Source organism: Apis florea, unplaced genomic scaffold (genome assembly GCF_048593485.1).
Source record: "Apis florea isolate Af1SG1 unplaced genomic scaffold, ASM4859348v1 contig_3391_pilon, whole genome shotgun sequence".
In the NCBI taxonomy this organism is placed as follows: Eukaryota; Metazoa; Arthropoda; class Insecta; order Hymenoptera; family Apidae; genus Apis; species Apis florea.
In genome coordinates, this window is record NW_028256754.1 from 57685 (window position 1) to 79284 (window position 21600).

At 20.0% G+C, this 21600-nt stretch overlaps 4 protein-coding genes across 8 annotated transcripts; 2 read left to right on the forward strand and 2 right to left on the reverse strand.

Annotated features, from left to right (window-relative positions):
* Window positions 1-2118: 2118 nt before the first annotated feature.
* LOC100871079 (rho GTPase-activating protein 44) lies at window positions 2119-12688 on the forward strand. Of its 4 annotated transcripts, none has more exons than XM_086912561.1 (11): window positions 2119-2447; window positions 2536-2808; window positions 3172-3325; window positions 3531-3816; window positions 3897-4121; window positions 7832-8129; window positions 8240-8479; window positions 9756-10549; window positions 10626-10798; window positions 11054-11101; window positions 11186-12688. In XM_086912561.1, the coding sequence occupies exons 2-11, from the start codon at window positions 2756-2758 to the stop codon at window positions 11480-11482; spliced, it is 2568 nt and encodes an 855-aa protein (XP_086768687.1). In that variant the 5' UTR covers window positions 2119-2447; window positions 2536-2755; the 3' UTR covers window positions 11483-12688. The 4 variants fall into 4 exon arrangements, with proteins under 4 accessions (XP_086768687.1, XP_086768688.1, XP_086768686.1 ...); XM_086912562.1 differs by adding an exon at window positions 10873-10933 and having other exon boundaries at window positions 11054-11191; XM_086912560.1 differs by having other exon boundaries at window positions 11054-12688.
* On the reverse strand, window positions 10966-14930 carry LOC100865212 (acyl-CoA-binding domain-containing protein 6). 2 transcript variants are annotated; one of them, XM_086912565.1, is made up of 2 exons: window positions 14258-14930; window positions 10966-11488 (listed from the first exon to the last, which is right to left on the reverse strand). In XM_086912565.1, the coding sequence occupies exons 1-2, from the start codon at window positions 14928-14930 to the stop codon at window positions 11472-11474; spliced, it is 690 nt and encodes a 229-aa protein (XP_086768691.1). In that variant the 3' UTR covers window positions 10966-11471. The 2 variants fall into 2 exon arrangements, with proteins under 2 accessions (XP_086768691.1, XP_012348431.1); XM_012492977.2 differs by lacking the exon at window positions 10966-11488 and having other exon boundaries at window positions 13680-14930.
* LOC105734741 (histone-arginine methyltransferase METTL23) lies at window positions 13680-16581 on the reverse strand. The gene is made up of 2 exons (XM_086912564.1): window positions 16236-16581; window positions 13680-15888 (listed from the first exon to the last, which is right to left on the reverse strand). Exons 1-2 carry the CDS (start codon window positions 16398-16400, stop codon window positions 15304-15306), a joined length of 750 nt encoding a protein of 249 aa, XP_086768690.1. The 5' UTR covers window positions 16401-16581; the 3' UTR covers window positions 13680-15303.
* A 1065-nt stretch (window positions 16582-17646) lies between these two features.
* On the forward strand, window positions 17647-20602 carry Sirt7 (sirtuin 7). Its single transcript, XM_086912566.1, has 5 exons — window positions 17647-17677; window positions 17782-17936; window positions 18080-18177; window positions 18382-18597; window positions 18657-20602. The coding sequence occupies exons 2-5, from the start codon at window positions 17838-17840 to the stop codon at window positions 19813-19815; spliced, it is 1572 nt and encodes a 523-aa protein (XP_086768692.1). The 5' UTR covers window positions 17647-17677; window positions 17782-17837; the 3' UTR covers window positions 19816-20602.
* Window positions 20603-21600: the final 998 nt, after the last annotated feature.

Below are 21600 nucleotides of genomic sequence, written 5' to 3' on the forward strand. Positions count from 1 at the left end.
TAATAAAATTAATAAAACAACAGATCACAAAATGGTATACTAATTTTTAATTTCATCAAAAATTTTAGATATACAATAGATGTAATAGATTGAAACCAAACTTATTTAAAAAATCTTAAATATAATCTTACTCTATTAGTTAAAAAATATCAATTTAAATAAAGCATAATTTTATCTTATCAATTGATAATGTGTTAATAGAGATTTAAAGACTTTAAATTTGTATTTTACATTTTTTATTTAAATTTTTTATATTATATTTACATATTTATAAATATTGTAAAAGTTTATATATTTATTTAAAAATATATTTATAAATATATTTTCTTATATAAATATAAGGAATAAATTATTTAAAATCATGAATAATCATGATTATGAATTCCATTCTAGTTCTATTCAAAAATATCATATTTGTAAATCGTTGAATATAGAAAATACTAAATACTAAAATTGAATACTAAAAATAAAACTTTAAACAATATATATTTTATTTATATAGAAATATAGTTAGTTTTTATTTTTATTTAAAAAATAATAATTTTTTTATTCTTATATATATAATAATAAAAGTTTTGATAAATAATAATTTTTTTTTTGAATTTTTCAAAATTGAAAATCATAACATTTTATATAGATTATAATAATATTTAATTTAAATTATTTATCATTTTTGAAAATATATATAAATATATATAAATATATATGCTAACAATTGCTCTATTGCTATAAGATCTGATATTTTAACATTAAAATTTTATAAAATAATTTAATTATAATTAAATTATAATACTATTTTTAATGCAATTTAATATAATTCATTCATTAACTTTTTATAATTTATCGCCACTAGTCATTTTTAATTTTTTTTAGTAATATTAGTAATCTTCCTTTTTAACTTTTATTACCATATGTATTTAATTACTTATTTTTAAAAATTTTACTCATAAAAATAATTTAATTTTATAATACTAACATTTGCTTAATAATCAGCATAAAATATTTGAAGTATAAATATTATAATCTTAAATTTAATTAATTTGTATTTGTATTTATTTTATCATTTTTAAGTTTGTATATTTATTTTATAATTTTTAGTATTATATTTTATATATATATATATATATATATATATATATATATTATTATTATATATATTATAATAATACTTATATATTTTTAAAAATTTTTACATAATAATAGAAGAATTATGTATATTTAAATTAATTTCCTAAAAAAAATTTTATTTCGTCTTCCTATTTATCACAACACTAAAATAAGATTCATATTTTGAGTAATTTGTTAAATTCAGAATTTGTCAGATACATTTTTCACATTTCAGATTACACAACAGTAAATCATGATATTCGTCAACATAAATATTTAAAAAAAAAGAAAAAGAGAAACTAATACTAGAAAGTAACTAATAATAAAATAAATTAATAACAGAGTAGAATTTTAAAAATATTAAAATTTATTGAAAAATGAAATTGTTTATATAATACAATCATTGGATGAGAATTTCATATCTTAGTGATTGAATATAATCTATATATATGGTTGTATAATAATATATAATAACATTTTTTCTTGGTGTATATTTTTAATTTTTTAATATTTTTTAATCTTTAATTTTAAATTAAACAGCACTGATATTCATTTTTATAATATTGTTATATTAATCTTATCAATTATTAATAATTGGTTCAAATAGAATGAAGAAACAAGCATTGTTATCAATCAACACTTAATCAAAGAATTAATAATTACAATTTAATTAACAAGAATTAAGATATTAAGAAATTAGATATTAATCATTACAAAATTTAATATTTATAATAGTTATATTTTTTCTGAAAAAATATATTCAATGTATTATTTATATATTAGATAATAATAATATAAAAATAACAAATACATTAAAATTTTCACCTAATTTTATTAATATTTATTTTTGTTATAATTATTATTATTAAATTATATTAAAGTGATATGTAATATAATAGAGAATATAATGTAATATAATAGAAAAATAAAGTTTAAAAATTTGGTAATGTATATTGTATATACAATTGTAGATTTCAAAATAAAAAATATATTTTCATTATATATTTTCAGATTTATAAATTTCATAAAAATAATTATTTTAAGTTTCCCGCTTTTGAAATGATTTCTCATTCTAAATGAAATCATACTGAGAAACAAGAATGGCTGACTACTAAAAGTAAAAACTCGTTGGTTGTCCCGTTATCAAATTTCTTGATAAAAATTTAAAAATTTAATTAAAAAAAAAAAACAAAATTAATAAATGAATGAAGTCACATTAATGATGAATATATTAAAATCATTGTTCTTGCGTGCATAGAACAACCAATAATGAACAAGGATATAAAATGCCGCGATTAAAATTTGTGAGACTTTGACACGTTTACAAATTCAAGATTCAAGTAATTAATCTTGAAAACTTTTTTTTAGAAGTGAAAATTTATTTATATTATAGAAGAATATACTAATCAGAACAATATTCTTTTATAGAGGATGTGAGATCATTGTACAAACATTATGACGAATTGCTGTCTTTGTAATAATGTGATGGATTCTTATATTTTTTATTATCTGCATTTCTTTAATATTGTATAATTATATTAATTATGTGTATTTGTGAACATTATTGTGATTAACAATTGACAAGTGATTATTTAGAAAATTAAAATATAATTTTATTTACATAATAAGCATTAGGTGCTTATCAATCATGAAGAAACAATTCTTCAGAGTTAAACAGCTCGCTGATCAAACATTTTCTAGGTAATTATTTTACATTTTCATTTAAATTTCTGAAAAAAATTATAATATGTTTTATTATTTATATTAATTTTCTTGCATATCATTATGATATTACTAATATTACACTCATATTAAACTGTTTTAAACAAAACATAAAATTAATATCTTTGTACTTCATAACAAAAAATAAACATTTTTATTATATCTTATGATTTTAAAAATAAAAGTTTGAATAATATTAAGATGTTTTAAGAGGCATCTATGAATATTAAAATAACTTATGAATCAGACAATCTTAAAATGGATTGATTTTAAAAAATGTATTTTATCTTAATTTAAACATATTAATATATAAAATAATTAAATATAATGTTATTTCTATAGAGCTGGCAAAACAGAAGTGCTCACAGATGATTTACAAGCTGCAGACAAACGTGTAGATCAAATCCGATTGGCCCTCATTGGATTAAATAAGAGACTTGGTAATCCACCAAATCAAACTATGACACAAGATCCTGCTCTTAAGGAAAAACGATTGGTAAAATTAATAAAATTTTTATATTAAATGTGATTATAATAATTATTCTTTATTAATTATAAACAAAATTTAATATATTTAATATTAATATATATATATATATATATATATATATATATATATATATAAAATTTCAAAAAAATAATTATATAAAATTTATATTCTTTATATATTCTTTTATTTTTTTAAAATATTCATTTTTCAGAAAAAGTGTCCAGAATATATATTGGGACAAACAATGTTAGAAAATGCTCCTGAAGATGGTCTTATGGGTTTTACTTTATCAGAATGTGGCCGTGCACAAATACATTTAGCAAATGAAGCAATTGAACATGAAACAAAAGTTGAACAATATGTTGCAATTCCTCTTCAACATATTTTAGATACAGATGTACCAAATATATTAAAACATAAAAGAAATTTAGCTCGATTAATCTTGGACATGGATAGTGTGAGAACAAGATATCAACAAGCCAGTAAACATAGTGCTAGTAAGAAGAAATTTTAATTTACCTTGTAAATTATATTGTAATACTTATATTTAAATTTTTAAATTAATATTATATAAAAGGTTCAGGTGCAACAAAAGTAGATAATTTAAGAGAAGAGTTAGAAGAAGCTGAAGCTAAAGTTGAACAGTGTAGAGATCAACTAGCAGCAGAAATGTTTCAACTTATGTCACGAGAAACTGAATTAGCACACACTATTATACAATATATAAAACTTCAAAGAGCTTATCATGAAAGTGCACTACATTGTCTTGAAGATCTTATTCCAGGATTAGAAAGTTATATTAGTAAGTTAAACTTAATTATATTTATAAGCTTGTTATTATTGTTATACAAGATGGTTTGTAATTTACGTTATTTAATTTAAAAATTGATTATATCACAAGTAATGAAAAGAGTTCATATAAATAATAAAAAAATTTGCACTATTTGATTTTATTTATGAAGTATAACAAATTTTGTATTATTGAATTACTTTTACAAAAAGTATTCAAGTTTTTTTTCATTTTTTTTATAAATGTTTTTATTTTGTACAAAATAATTACATTTATTGTATCAATAATTAAAATAAAAAAATAAGTAGTCAAAATAATAAAAAATAAAAATCAACTTGGGGATTTAAATATATATATAGGTAATCCAGAAGTTATTAAATAATTAGCTGAAAAATTAGCTATCATTTTCAAATTTAATTGATAAAATCAGATATTTTTTCTTGAATTTTCTAGGAAAATCTGAATAACAGTTTATAGCTAGTGGGTTTATATGTTTGACTATAATTTTTGTTAATATACTTTTAAGTATTGTCATTTCTCTGCTACCATACAGAGTCTTGAAATTTTCCTAATATTGTATTTCTCACAAATTACAATTTAAAATAGTTCTTGAAATGATGAATTGAAGATTTTTCTGATGTTTTTTATACTCCATTTATATCCAGATTTGCAGTCCGTATCTATATTAGTTTAATTATAGTTTTATAGATCAGAAGTTTATTATTTATGTCTAATTTGGATCTTCTCGCTGTGAGTCAGTACATACTTTTTCTAGCCATTTTTATTTGCTTGATTTTTTCTTATATATGTTTCTTCCAGTTTAATTTACTATCTAAGTGGAGATCAAGATATTTAATGGATTCTGTTTGGGTGAGTTCTGAATTTTGAAAGTTAATTTTGGGAATTGATTTTCTATTGAGCATAAAAGTGATATGTGAGCATTTAGTTAAATTTATTTTGATTTTATTGTCTTATGATCAGTTTTTAATCTTTTTTAAATGATTTTGTAATTTTTTTATTGCACTTTCGATATTTTTGTGTATAGAAAGTATGATTGTATCATCTGCAAAAGTGTATATTTCGATATCTGGTTTAATTGATATATCAACAGTAAAAAGTAAAGCATAGGTTTAAAGACATTTCTTTGCGGTACTCTAGCATGAATTTTTGTAAACGATGAGATTGTATTATTAATCTTGACATAAAAAGGTATGAAAAGATAATTGAAATTATTGAAACTATAAAAATTGATTGTAATTTTTTTAGTAGTTTTCTATGCCAAACTTTATCAAATGTCTTTTTTATATCTAAAAAAACTATTAAGCAGTATTTATCTTTCTTATATATATAATGCGAAAATATTCAAAATGACTACTTTGCTTTTCCTAACAAGTGCTTTTCCAACTTATAAATTTATTATGGATCTGGTTATCCTTTCAATAAATTCTAATGTTGACATGCTTTTTATATTTTATAGTATTTTAACATTTTCTATAATATTTCAACATTTATAATACTGCATTGTATATAGATTTTAAATATATTTGTAAGTAATGAAATTCAATGGATTTAAATAAAAGGAGATGATTATATAATAAGAAATCTTTATGTTCATCTCATTTATTTGAAAAACATTAAAAATTGCAGAAAATTCCTTATAATTTTAAATGAACAATTTTTTTAAACAAACAAAATAGAATATATTTACTTAATAATAATATATGAACTTTTTTTCATTATTTTTGGATATATAATCAACATTCAATTTTGAAATTTGTAAAAGTTTCATGAATTATAGGACATAACATATAATAACAGTATATAATCATTTTAATAAATTAAAAAATAGTTTTCATGAATTACGCATTTTATAATTAATTTTATAATTTTATAATTTACTTAATATTATTATTGATATGGTATTTATTAGAAAAAATAAAAAATATTTAATCATAAATTTTAAACAGATTCTAAAATGCTTTTAATGCCAAATATAATTTTATATTTTTTTGTAGGAATAATTTATTAATTTAATTTATTTATCCAAATAATAAATAGAAAATTATATATTTGATATATAATATATCGGAAATTGTGATACAATTAAAAAATTTATGTATATCGATATAAAGAAAGAATATTAAAAGAAATTTATAAAAAAAAGATTAATAATAATAATAAAATATATTTTATGAATGAAAAAATAAATTTTATATCTTAATATATTTTTCTTTTTGGATATTCATTTTATGATATTATCATAAATGATATTATATTATAATCATTTATAATATAATATATTTTTAAATCAATTTTTTTATATTTAATAAAATTATAATTTATTTTAAAGAAAAGTATTTTAAAATCTATATTTTTTAGATATATTTTGCTTGTTTCAGTAAATAATATAAATTATTTAAATTTTAGATATTTATTTCTTAATACTATTTAATTACTTATTTTTTATATTTTTTTTATTGATTTAATTTTTATGATAAATATAGATTTGATATAAAAAAAAATTAACAATAACTAGAAAATAAAAAATTCTTTTTAATTTATTTTAAATATTTCTAAATTTAATCAAAATGTTAAATTTCTAAAATAAAATTGTGTGATTATTTAGTTATATATAAGAAAAAAATATGTAATAAAAAAATTTGAAGTTTTTTGTCATAAATGTTGTTTATTTTTATTTATTTTACATTTCAAAATGTATTAGAATGTTCAAAATAGTATTCTATTTTTTTAAGTATATACTATTAAAAGCATTTTTTCCAATTTGTAAATATATCGTTATAAGTTAAATTGCTTTCAACATTTTTTTTGATTTGGTAATTATTTCCTCTTGTGCACCTATTGCATGATAATATATAGCCATTTATGGCATTGTTAATTATGTTAAATATTTTTAATTTTTTAGTATAAAACTATAATGTTTAATGTTAAATTTAGCCTACTAAATTTATCAATAATTTCTTTCTATTCCCATGTTTAAACAAGTATTAAAAAAAATTTTTTTGAGATACAAGAGAAAAAATTTTGAAAGTGAAGTACTGATTTCTAAAAAAAATGAATTTGCAAGTTGAAAAAAAAAAAATTTCCAATGTATGTATTAGCGATGTATGTATACTAACAGAAAGAATATTTTAAAAATGTTTTATTAAATTAAATTAATTATTAAGTTCTGTTATGCTTTGAAATAAACAATTTATGACAAAAATTCCAGAATTTATTATCATATTTTATATTTAACAAATTATAATAACAGTATAGCAATATTATAATAATTTTTTAAAAATTCATAATTATAAATACAATTATAAATACATATTACATTTATTATATATACAAATATAACAAATATATAACAAATAATTGAAAATGTATAAATAATATATATATAATGTAATATATAATGTATATATAATGTATAAATAATATATATATAATAATTTAAACTAAAGAAAACTAAAAACTGAACACAAACCAAGAATTAGACATTTTTATGTAAAATAATATTTCTATCTCAGATTGCGATTTTTCAAGAGTTAATAATTTATTAAGTGAAAAAATGGATCACTAGATAAAAAACTGTTCTAAAATAGAAAGGAAATTATATTCATTTTTAAAATTCACTTTTAAAAAATAGAAGTTTTGAATTATATATAAAAATAATAGATTTCATATTCATTCTATATAATCCCATTTTATAATTACAGATGATAATGAAATGAAACCAGTTTATGGTTACCCTCTGGAAGAACATCTCAGAGTCACTAACAGAAAAATTGCATTACCCATTCAATTATGTGTATCTGCATTATTAAGATTAGGTATGGAAGAAGAAGGTCTTTTTAGAATAGCTGGCGCTGCATCAAAATCACGACGAATTAAATTAAGTTTAGATGCATGTTGTCTTACATTACTAACTGCTCTAGAATATAAAGATCCACATGTCATTGCTGGTGCATTGAAATCTTATCTTCGAGAATTACCAGAACCTCTTCTAACATACAAGTAAATATAAATATATTTATTGCCAAAAATATTACTATAATGATAATATATAAATATTACTATAATGAAAAAAAATAATGTTATATTCATGTTTTTATTTTATATTAAAGATTATATCCTGAATGGATGGCAGCTGCAAAAATAACACAGAATGAAACAAGATTAAGAGCGCTTTGGGAAGTGTTACATAAATTACCATCAGCAAATTTAGAAAATTTACGGTTCCTAATCAAATTTTTAGCTGTACTGACTAAAAATCAAGATGTAAATAAAATGTCACCACAAAATATTGCAATTGTGATTGCACCTAATTTAATATGGAGCCCACAAGAGGATGTAAATACAATGGTGTAAGAATCTATTTTTTTGAATAATAAGTAAAAACTATATTATTTATTTATATAAATCTTATAATTAATTATTAAATAATAAAACAAATTATAATATACAACTATTGATAGTACCACTATTAATAGTCTAAAAAAAGGATCATTTTACATCAAAAAATAAGTCGAAAATCAATTTTAAATGTTTGCAGAACTTAATTACGTCCTAACTATATGTGCATTTGACTATATTCTGATCTAACATATCTCGCTATAGATTATTTTTTTGGTTAAATTTGTATTTATTATACTAATTAATCAAGAATTTATGATAAATTTTATTATTTTAATTGTTGAAAATGTTTGCTATTTTGTCAAATACTCTACAAACTAAATTTCTATCATGTTTATTGTTTTAATTGATTGAACATGAAATTAATTCTTTCCTTTAATTTAATTTCCTTTAATAATCAAAACTAGTAATTGAAAATTAGCAATAGAATAAAGAATTGATTTAATATGAATTTGATCCATAAATAAAAATCAAATGGTATGAGGAAATTATAGTGAAAAAAATTAAACTCCAATCTAAACTTTAGGGAAATCACATCCATTATTTATTTTAAAGAAATTGCAATAACGAATATTTTCAATGATTTCTGTAATATTAAAATTTATTTATATAATAAATTAATATTTGGTTTTATTGTGTTTTTAATTACCCTGTATAATAAACACAAATATACAGCGAGATAGATTAAATCAAAACATAATCAAGTATATTTGGCAAATATTTAAAATAGATTTTCTCGAAACAAAACATTATATGAAAAAATTTTGTTTTATTATTTTCGATTTATTTTTTGATATAGTATCACCTCTTTCCGATTATATTTTTAGCTACCGACTATCTTGTACAAATTATTATATATATATATAGAATATTAATATTCGTGGAATATTTTTGAAGAATTCATTCTAAATATTAAAATAAATTCAAAAATTAATATACAAAATTGATTATGATTTATTTTATTTTATATTTTGGAATTTGCATTTGATTAAATGAGACAAAATGAGATTTTAAAATTTTAATCTCTTTAATTTAATTCTGTTTGAATATTACTGTTTCGCTTTATTTTGATGTCAATTTATCCAACATAAATTTTAATTGCTTATAACTTAATAAATTATTTTTTTATACTAACTTTTGTTCTGTTTTGATCTCTATCTCTAATCAATTTTTCAAAGAATAAACAATGTACGATAATTTCTACCAATATAATATTTATTATTTCAGAATGAACATGAGCACAGCTAATAACTCTAGTCTTATAGTTGATCAGTTGATTACATATGCAGATTGGTTTTTTCCTGGTGAAATAGATTTTGATCGTGATTTAGAAGTTGGTATTATAAATGGTTCAGAAAATCAAAATACGAATATGCGCCGTTGTATCTCTAATAGTAGTCTTAGCGATCATGGTGAAAGTCCTCCACAAGGTAGTCCTAAACCAGCAACTCGTAGGAAAAACAAACCAGCTCCAACTCCACCAAATAATACTACTCCAGATAAACATGATAAAAAATCTGATGATAAACCACCACCTACACCTGATAAACCACCTAGACCTTTAACATCAGCAACTCTTAATCGTAAAATTCAAAAACATGAAACAATAAATACTGAATCAATTAGTAAACATGACAATAATATAGAAAAACAAGATGGAAGTTCAGAAATAGAAAATAAACAATGTAATGAAACGAATGCACTAGATTCTTCATCTTTTAACTATTCAGAATGCATTAATGAAGTACAAGAAGATTTACATAATGCAAATATTGAAACTGAAAAAATTAATCAAGAAACTCAAAGATATGAAAAAAAAATAAATGTTCCTATTGCTTTTGAGAGAAATACTATAGAAAATTATATATTGTGCAATAAATCTGTTATGGAACTTGAAAATTCAGAAAATTCTACACATAAATTAAAAATAATACCAATTGAAAGATCACTTCCTTCCACAATAGAAAGACGTAGACCAATAGCTGCACCAAGAAGTATAACTAATATAGTACATAATACAGGTAAATAATAAATATTTTTATAATTTTTAAGAAAATGTATAATATGAAATTTTTAATATATATTTTAATTTAAAAGAAGAAATAGTTGAATTACGTAAGAAGTCGGATAATAATCCTATTTGTACAAGTACTCTTGACAGAAGTAGTAAACCAGCAATACCAGAACGTCCAGCTGGATTAATTAGACCTTCAAGCCTCATTAAACAACAGCCACGTCACAGTAATGAAAACTTAGATTCTGAAACAGGGGTGAGTGTTAGGAATTTTCAAGTATTATTCATTTTCAGTATTGTATGTAAGATAATTCTTTAAAATAAATGTAGTTACTGCCAGTGGACTCAACAAATATCACTGCCTGGATATTGCATTTTGAAATACAATAACGTAAGCTATAAATAAAGTGAAGAATCCAAACGTGTTAATAATTAATTTTATTTAAAATGTCAAATTGCATAATGATTTTTCATAGTTATTAATATCTTTTTCCTTTTTAATAATCTATAGCCTTTAACTTTGGAAAGAGCTCATGTATATTCAGTGGACAAACAACAGGTCAGTATAATACAAGTGCGTGGAAATGGCAATGTGTTCTGCACCTCGGGCAACAACAATGGCAACGCGGCTTCGAACTTACAGAGAAGCCCCAGTGTAGGTAGTCGACCTTCATCTATGTCCTTGTATGGTGAACGACCGGAAAAGCCAGCCAAATTAAATGCTCCAGAGCAAACAAAAGCTCATGTGCGAACAAGATCAGAAGGAAATATTATCGATGTGCAAACTCAGACTGAGACGGTAGTAGTTGTTAAAACTTCACCTCCACAACCTGTTCCGGCTTCTCCAAGATTTCATCAAAGGCCTCCACGGCCACAACCACCGCCTCCACCTCCACCCATCGCACGAATTAAATCAGAACATGAAAGTACTAATCTTTAGGATTAGCTGTAAAAAAGTGATTATTAAGAGAACTTTATAAAAATTAATATTTTTAAAAAATGAATATTATATATTTCTTATAAAATAATATGAAATTATGAAAAATTTCTGACAAAATAACACAATATCTCATATTTTAGTATTATGATTTTGAGAATTGAAATTGAAGCACACTTAAATAAAATTTCATTTTAACTTTCTAAAATTATGCAGATGATAAAATATATTTTTTTTTGTATTTTTAAATGTTAGTAAATAACAAAAACAAAAAATAAATTTTAAAATTAAACATTTTTAAATCTTATATTATTATATTAAAAATCAAGAAATTATATCTAATTTTCATATTTAATTCTAATATTTTTGCAATTTATTAATTTTTATAATATTTTTATAATGTTACGAAAACGATATATTATAAATATATATATAAAAATTGGCTTTAAATTAATATATATATTTTTACACATATAAATTTCAGTATGGTTATTATGTAATACAAAATGAAACACATTTGGAATTATAACATATTTATGTTATTTATTTGTATCTTGTGAAATATATTAAATTCTAATACATTTAATAAGGTAATTACTTAAAGAATATAGAGAAGAGATGAATTTTTTAAATTAGTTTTAAGTTGTTAAAAATAATTTTGAATAAAATAATATCAATTAACTTCAGTGTAAATAAATAAATAACTTTTGCGTGTATTTGTTTTACAAAATAACAATACTGTGATATAGAACTTATGATACAAAACAATATAATATAAAACAATATAGAACTTATAATACTACCAAAAATTATAACATATTCAATTTTATTATTTAGCATCATTTATTTAGATCAAATAAAAATAATGTTTATTACAATTAATTGTAAAAAACTTATTCTAATTAAAATTAAAATATTATTCTAATATATTAAATATAAAAAATTGTTTTATATTTATTTATGAATGAAATATTTATATTGTGAATGTTTTCAAAATTTTTTACAATATATTGAATTAATAAATTACATTTTCAAAATATTATTATATTTAATATTAAATTATATCATCAAAATATACGTAGAATATTTTTCAATGTAAGAGTAAATGTATGCATTGATAAATATATTGTATATAATAATATATTATATCTTTATATATAAATTTTTTTCTTTTTTTTTTTAATATAATAATAAAAAAATCTAATTTCATATTTGTTTTTTTTTTATATAAAATCACCTGCATATTAAAATTGCAATTTAGTAAATTCTATTTAAACAAAATTAATTAGAAAAAATATAAATATTTATATAATTTTAAAAAATTATTTCATATTTTGACAAAAATAACTTGATATTAATAGATATGTAATAAAATTTTTATATTTTAATTTTTTCATTTATTTAAAAAATACATTTAATTTATAGAAAAAATAATAATTTCATCACATTATTTAGAAGATTTATAAATTTTTTTTGTTTTATTTATGAAAAAATTATATATAAAAAAATCTATTAATTAAAGGTAATAATAAATATTAAAATATATATACTTTGCAACTTTACAAAATTTTTGATTTATTTAATGAAAATTTTGATTAAATACAAAAAGGCAAAACTTCTATTTTTTTTTCTCTCTATATAATCTATATATAATTTATCTATATAAAAAATAAAAATTGTTACATAAATGTATAAATAATTTCCCTAAAGAAATTCATAAATTTATATATATTTACATAATTTTTGTAAGATATTTATAAAATATTTGTAAAATATTATAAACATTTGATGATATATATGTATAAAATAAAGAATTTTAATGTGCAATAAAAAATAAAATTAGTTACATATTTAAATTTAATATTTTATGATTTTTTTGTATTACTAATATATATTATTAATATTTTTTAAATACATTTTACATATATAATTGTAATTATAAACGTATTTTTATAAGTAGTATTTTATAAAAAAATTGATAAAATTTTCATTAATATATTAGTATATATATATATATATATATATATATATATATATATATATATATATATACAATATTTAAATATTCTATAAACATAACTTTTTAAAATAAAAAGCGAGAATACTTAATGAGATATAGAATTGTTATTAAGTATTTACACATACATATACATATACATATACATATTTTATTAAAAAATTGAATAAATAATTCCATATATTTCATCAATTAATCAATTTTATTTTCAGAATTTATATCAAGTTACATATCAAGTATTAGTAGTTAAGCTAAACAAAGCAAAAAAATAAACTAATAATATATTATAAATTTTTTTGATGTAACAGATTATTTAATTTTATTAATTTTTATATTATTTTTTTTTTATAATATATGTTTACATGACATAATTAACATAATATTATTTTTGTTTATAATAATAATTTTAATCATGAAACCTTAAATATTTTTTATTATAATAAACACTTAAATTTTTTATTTTTTAATTAAAAATGTTTATTTAAATTTTTTATTTAAAAATGTTTGTAAAGTTTTCTATATATTAAATTATGTTATGTTATAAATCATGCATTTATTTTATATTGTTTATATATAAAAAATATTTAAAGTGTGAATTTAATAACAACTATTTGAGGATCTGTTTATATAAATAAAAAAATTATAAAAATAGAATTGTAATATAAAATATCATGAAAAAATCATTAATTTAATTTATTAATATATATTATTAAACTTAGCTATTACAATGATTAAATATATTAACATTAATTATAATATACCTCTTAAATGTTCATCAGCAATATCTTTTGGTATCATACCATTATTATCTTTTATAGATTCAGCTCCGATAGAAATTAAATATTTTACAACATCAAGATGTCCACATGATGCTGCATAATGCAATGGTGTTTGTCCACCTTCATCTTGTGAATTTATACTTGCTCCTTTTTTAATTAATTGTTCTATAATTTTTAAATGTCCTCGATCTGCAGCCCAATGAATGGGTAATAAACCTTCTGAATCCATTTTATTTATAAGATTTGGTTCTTTGTCCAATAATTCTTGTACTTTTTCTTCTTGTCCTTCTTTTATCCAATCCAAAAAAGTTTTATCTACATCATTTATTTCATCTTCCATATTTATAAACCGACTAATAGCAACCCAATTACTAGATTCAGATTGTACATTTTCTTCCCAATTAGGATTAAGTTTAGTTAATTCTTGTATATAATTATTCATAGCATCATCACAACTCATGTTATTAAGACTTTTCCATGCTTCCCATTTTTGTCTTGCTTGCATTTGATACCAATTAGGTTTTGAAATATTACAAGGTCCAATTGTAGCTTGCTTGTATAAAGCATAAAATTTTAAAAGTTCTGCAGAATTTAATTCTGAAGCCAATAACTGTAAATAATGTGTTGCTTTATTGAATGTTTTTTCAAGACTCATTTTGATGTATATTTTGATATATTATTAATAATTGAATTTATGCTATAAATTATATTGTTTTGTCTATTACTTTATCTATTTTGTATATTTTCAAACTGTTTAATATTTTCCTCAAATGAATATTTAGTTTCTTTTGTAACATGTAATAACTCGCCTTCTAAAATATGATTCATACAAAGTACATTATTCATTTCTAATTTACTATAAAATTCTACAAAACCATGACCTGTACTTAAACCATTTTTATCAAATATAACTTTTGTATTCTTTATTTTACCAAATGTTGAAAAATATTTTTCAAGTTCGTAACGAGAAATTGTCCATGGAATATTACGTACAGAAATCAAATATCGATTAATCATGGCAAAAATATTTAAGCTGCACGTTGTATACTTAATAAATGAATTGTATGATCTTGCATTAATTCATGTATATTTATATCAGAATCTGTGCCAAGTCCAGCTAATGATATATGGGTACAAGTAAGATTCCATTTATTTAATAGATGTTCTATTGTCCAATCTGCACTTCTTTCTTGATAGGTACATAAAAATTTTGCATTTGGATTTCTTTCTAATAAGAATGCCACTGTAACAACTATATCTTCAAATAATGCTGGTTCATAAAAACAATCAGAACCAAGAATTAAATCTAATGGTCCAATTGAAAATAAACTAGACAAAAATAAACCCCATGTAATACCAACAATTTGAACTTGAGATAAAATACCATTTAATTCGCAACTTCTTCTTATATGTTGTAGACTTCTAGGAAAATTAGCAGAATCACTTAAAGTTACTATAGCACCACATTTACTAGCTAAAATTCCAGGAAGAGCTGTACCTGAACCAAGTTCCAATACTCTTTTCCCAATAAGTTCTTCTTTATGTTCCCAAAGAAACCAAGCTAATACAGGTGCTGAAGGCCATGTATAAAAACTATAATTAGCTTGAAGTTGCTATAACAAGAAATACATTATTAATAAAATATTAAACAAAATATATTTAAATAGCTTATTTAAATTTTATTTATTCATAATATAATTTAAATGATTCATAATATAATTTAAATGATTTAAATAGTATTTAACAATTTTTAACATTTTAATATTTTTTTATTAATTAAAATATAAATTAAATTACAAAATATTTATTTTATATTATTTCATGGAAAAATATGAATTATTAGATAACATAATTTTTGAAATAAATATTTTTGAAAAATGTATAACCAAACTGTATGGTACATATATAATAATAAAAAATGATTATAATAAATAATATAATTAATAAAAAACTTTATTACCTCCGGAATATAAATCTCTAAACTTTCGTTACACTGTACGTTATCTTGAGTTTTACGAGAAGTGAACAAAAATTTTTTTATTTGCTCGGAAACGATTCCATCGGACATTAGGCTGTGCGTAGGTGGACTTGTATTGCGTGGAATACTTTCTTCTAAACCTGGCATGACTAATTATCAAGCCGTTTACACTAGTATCTATTCATTCTGATCGTAATTATAAAGTTGTCACTAGAAATCATAAACTTAAAATTTTCTTTGTCTGCAAATAAAATAAAAAAAAAATATAATCACTATTTTGTCCAGAGTTGTCGATTCACAGTACAATAGAAAATACAAACGTATAGATAAATTTAAATTTTGAAATGGCGGGAATAAGTTTAAAAAAAAATTAATTATAATTATAATTTATCATGATGAAAATAAATTATTATTATTTTTTATTTTTCTCTTTTTGAAATTTTAATTTTTTTTATAATATATATAACGTACATAATAATATAAAAAAAATAATAAATACCATATAAAAAAAATAAATATAATATAGATAATATGTATTTAATATGTATATATAATATATTTTTAAAAATTTGAAAAAAATAATGATTTTTACTTTGTTTTATAAAAAAATTAATTTTTATTTTATCATTTTTAATTATTTATGTTAAATATAAAAGATATATATTAAATTTTTAATTGATAAAATGATAGAATATTAAAAAAGATATTGTATTATATAATACTTTTGGTTTTAATTGTATTAAATATAATCTTTAATCATTTTTATATTATTTTTAATATTCCATCTTTTATCCAATATTCGATTATTATTATTTATAAATTTATATTGTACATTATGTTAGTATATAATGTTTTTTATTGAAATGAGTTTATAATAGAATGAAATGATAGACATATTTTTATATAAAATATTAATATATTTTTTTTTATACATATAACTTTTCTAGCAAAATATATAATATATATGTTATTATTATTATATTATAATATAATTATAATATAATATAATATAATAATATATATTATAATATATTTTAAATATTAAAACTATATTCTATTTTTTTAGAGACTAAATTAAATAAGACTAAAATTAAATATCATGATGTTAATAAAATTATTTAATAAAATCGAAATGTTTTTAATATAGAATATATTTTTTTAATTTTAATATTTATATACTTGAATGATATTTATACTTTAGAATGATATTTATAATTTTATATAGTTACAAATTTAATTTATTATTAATTTTTTTAAAAAATAATATTTGTAATTATATGTGTATTTATTTTATATATTTATATATTTTATATATTTTTCTCTTTTTTTCTCTATCATCTATCTATCTATTTATCTATCTATTTCTATATCTATCTATCTATCTATCTATCTATCTTTTTCATGTTTTCCATTACAGTTGATCAGTAAATCAAAAAATATATTATTAATGACATTGAATAATTTACTATTATTATTATAATAGATTTAATAATTATAAATTATCAATATAATATTTCTATTATTTTAGATAAGTATGTATACTTTATATAGTGCTATGCTGCTGTTTAATCGGTTTGATTAAAGATGGAGGAGACTAGCAATGAGAAGTTTCTGTCAAGGAGGCGTTCTGCTGCTCTTAAAGCTTTCAAAGTTAAAGACGAACGTGTTGCAACTTTTAAAAAGGTACATTTATAATTTTTAATATATTTTATTTGATCATAATTAATCAATAGTAATTTTTTTTTTAATTTTTATTTATTTCCCGGCATTATTTTTGATCCATCATAAACAACTATGAGTTTAATTATATTTTTATCTTTTTTTAGGTAGCAGCGATTTTACAAAAATCTGAAACGGACAGAACCGCAGAAGAAACAGGAATACTTATATCTTGCAGTGATGTAGTAAAAGAGGTTAATTTAAGGTATAGCCATTTTGGAAATCATTGATTGTACATTTATGAATATATTAATATCATTTTATAATTATATTAATTATTGGTAACATAATTTTATAATACAATACAAGTTTTGAGAATTAAGTTATATATACAAATATATATATATATATATATATATATATATATATATATATATTTAACTTGATAAAAAATTTATTAATCTTTTAGACAAGAAAAAAGACATAGAGTTAAAGCAAGATTAGAAGAAATAGAAGATGCACCAGAAATTTTGGAAGAAAAATGTATGAGATTGGCTGCTGCAATTAGCAGAGCAACATCACTTGCTGTTTATACTGGTGCTGGTATTAGTACAGCTGCTTCTATTCCTGATTATAGAGGAACAAATGGTGTTTGGACTCGTTTACAACAAGGAAAAGATATCGGGTAATATCAAAATTGATTGAATATTAGAATATAATTAATTAAAATTTATATATTTACAGAAATCATGATCTTAGTCAAGCAGAACCAACATTGACACATATGGCTCTTTATGCTTTATATAAGGCAAGAGTTTTAAAACATATAGTTTCTCAAAATTGTGATGGACTTCATTTGCGTAGTGGAATACCTCGTACACTTTTATCTGAAGTTCATGGCAATATGTATGTAGAAGTTTGTAGAATATGTAAACCATATAGAGAATATTGGAGATTATTTGATGTTACTGAAAAAACAGCTCGATATTCTCATGGTACTGGAAGATTATGCCATAGATGTAATTCTGTTTTACAAGATTCTATTGTTCATTTTGGTGAAAGAGGCAATCTTCCTTGGCCAATTAATTGGAATGGCGCAACAAGAGCTGCAAAACAAGCAGATGTTATATTATGCTTAGGTTCTACTTTAAAAGTTTTGAAGAAATATCCATGGTTGTGGCAAATGGATAGACCAATTCATAAACGTCCATCATTGTATATTGTAAATTTACAATGGACTCCAAAAGATGAAAATGCAGTTTTAAAAATAAATGGAAAATGCGATGAAGTTATGAAAAGGATCATGACTCATCTTGGATTAGAAATACCGCAATATAATCGTGCCAAGGATCCTATTTTTTTTCATGCTGTACGACTTAGAAATAGTGAACAACACACAACAAGTCAACCTTGTTTGGAAGAGCCAACTAATATTATTCATAAAGAATTAAATCAAATCGATGATAATTTTCATGAAGGTATATCATCTCCAACAAAAGAAAAAGAATGCATTTCACCCAAAAGAGTAACTGAATCAATGTCTGCTTATTCAGCACCATTTTTTACTGCATTACCGTTTTTATCTATGGGATTACCATTTCCACCAATGTATATGTGTCCTCAACTAACACCACTTTTTTATTATCCATTTGTACAAGTACCAAATATGACTTCAGATGTGCCAAAACCTAAACCTACATGTACTTTTTGCATGGAAAATGAAGGATCTCTTACTTGTCTTTATTATCAACGAGAAGCAGACAATTCTACTTTAATAGGAACAGAAAGTAAACAAATAAAAGATACAAAAACATTAGTAATTCATGCAGATCCTCCAATAGCTGCTAAAAATCCTGGATGGTTTGGTAAAGGATATCGTAAAGGCATGAAAAAGAAACGGTAGCATTTACTTTCCCTAATATTATATAATCTTCCTCTTTTCTCTTATAATATGAATGTATAACATATATGATATATGATAATGTACGTAAATGTTCGATTCCTCCATATCATAATGAGATCTGTATACACAATTTAGAAATGTGTAGCAATTAAATTCCAATATTTAATAACCAAAATTTTAGCAATTAAATTAAAATATTTAAAATTAAAAAAAATTAAACTTTTAAGCATTTTATTATTCCTATTTAGTAAATATGCAATTATTTAATTTTAATTAAATAAAATATAATATTAATTACAGACTGAAATCATCAATAGATATTTAAATATATATTATATATTATCAATTGGATTATTAATAGCTTACTATGAAATATGTTTAAAATTTTTATTTTGCAGGCCAATTATATTGTGATTTTTAGTTATAAGATTTTTAAATGTTGTGCAAATCATTGAAAGTTTATATTAACCAAAGTGATAATTTTCTTTTATTATTTCTTATTTTATATGTGTACAGTTAAATGTATTATAATATTTTAAAAAAAGAATTTTTTAAAAAATAATGTGTATGAATAGTATGTATGTAAAACTTTTATATTATATCTTTTTCATATTGATTTATCATTCCAGTTTTATAAACTAAATATTATAACAAATTAATCCTATGGATATTAAAAAACTGTTTGTAATAAATATCGAACTATATTAGCTCTTTTTTTTGTATTGATTAACAATGCAATAAACAAAACAAAATTTTATAAATAAAAATAAAAATTTTTATTTATTTATATTTATTTATTTTTTTCATTAACCATGTTGAAGTGGAAAAAATCATATATAATATTATAATTCATATAATATAAATTATAAGTAATAATAAAAATATAACATAAATATAATATATAATATAATATATTCATATATGCACTATATATAAAAGCTGAAACATTTTTTAAGAGTATTTAATATAAATGTCTTTTTTTAAATAATAAAGTTTATATTAATATAAAGAAGTTACTGTATATCATTAAAAAAGTAAATTATTTATGGTTGATTATTATTCAATTATAGATAAAATTAATATGTATAGTTTCAATATTCCTATTATTCTTTTAGTGATATATATATATATATATATTGCATGATATTCATATATATACACAAGATAGAGAGATAATATAAATTATATATGTTTTATTTATTAAATAGAACATTAATAATTAATTTTCAATGAATAAAAACATACAAAAATAAAAGAAAAAAATTAATTAGAATTAAAATTAAAGTTAATTATAAGAAAAAAAAATAGAACTGAAAGAAAAGAAAATAAATATGAAAAATGAGAATCTATTCAAATATAAATCTAAATGATATTTCTATGTTTCAAATTTTATTTATTTTACATGGAACTCGATTCATTTATATTTTTGTATATCAAATAATTTTTTTGAATGAAATAAATTTATTATATACGTTTTCAATTTCATGTTATGATAACTTTAATAAATTTTGAAAATATAAATTTTTTGAAATAAATAAAAAAAAAACAAGATGTATAAGAATAAATAGAAACGAAATAATCATAATAAAAATTTTATATACAATTAAAAACAAAATTTTTTTAATATATAATATAAATATATTAGAATAAATAAGAAATATGACGACAAACTTTCAATTGAAATTATATGAGAAGTCATATAGCGATAAGTGAATATTGAAAATAGTAAATATATTTAAAATAAAACTTATAGCATCAAGGTAAGAAAGGAAAAAAAAAGAAAGA

Coding starts and splice junctions, on each gene's coding strand:
- LOC100871079 (XM_086912560.1), top strand. CDS start 2,756: ATGAAGAAACAATTCTTCAGAGTTAAACAGCTCGCTGATCAAACATTT. Junction 10,550..10,625: donor TAATATAGTACATAATACAG/GTAAATAATAAA, acceptor TTAATTTAAAAG/AAGAAATAGTTGAATTACGT. Junction 10,799..11,053: donor ACTTAGATTCTGAAACAGGG/GTGAGTGTTAGG, acceptor AATAATCTATAG/CCTTTAACTTTGGAAAGAGC.
- LOC100865212 (XM_086912565.1), bottom strand. CDS start 14,930: ATGAGTCTTGAAAAAACATTCAATAAAGCAACACATTATTTACAGTTA.
- LOC105734741 (XM_086912564.1), bottom strand. CDS start 16,400: ATGCCAGGTTTAGAAGAAAGTATTCCACGCAATACAAGTCCACCTACG. Junction 15,889..16,235: donor TAGAGATTTATATTCCGGAG/GTAATAAAGTTT, acceptor TTCTTGTTATAG/CAACTTCAAGCTAATTATAG.
- Sirt7 (XM_086912566.1), top strand. CDS start 17,838: ATGGAGGAGACTAGCAATGAGAAGTTTCTGTCAAGGAGGCGTTCTGCT. Junction 18,178..18,381: donor GTAAAAGAGGTTAATTTAAG/GTATAGCCATTT, acceptor TTAATCTTTTAG/ACAAGAAAAAAGACATAGAG. Junction 18,598..18,656: donor CAACAAGGAAAAGATATCGG/GTAATATCAAAA, acceptor ATATATTTACAG/AAATCATGATCTTAGTCAAG.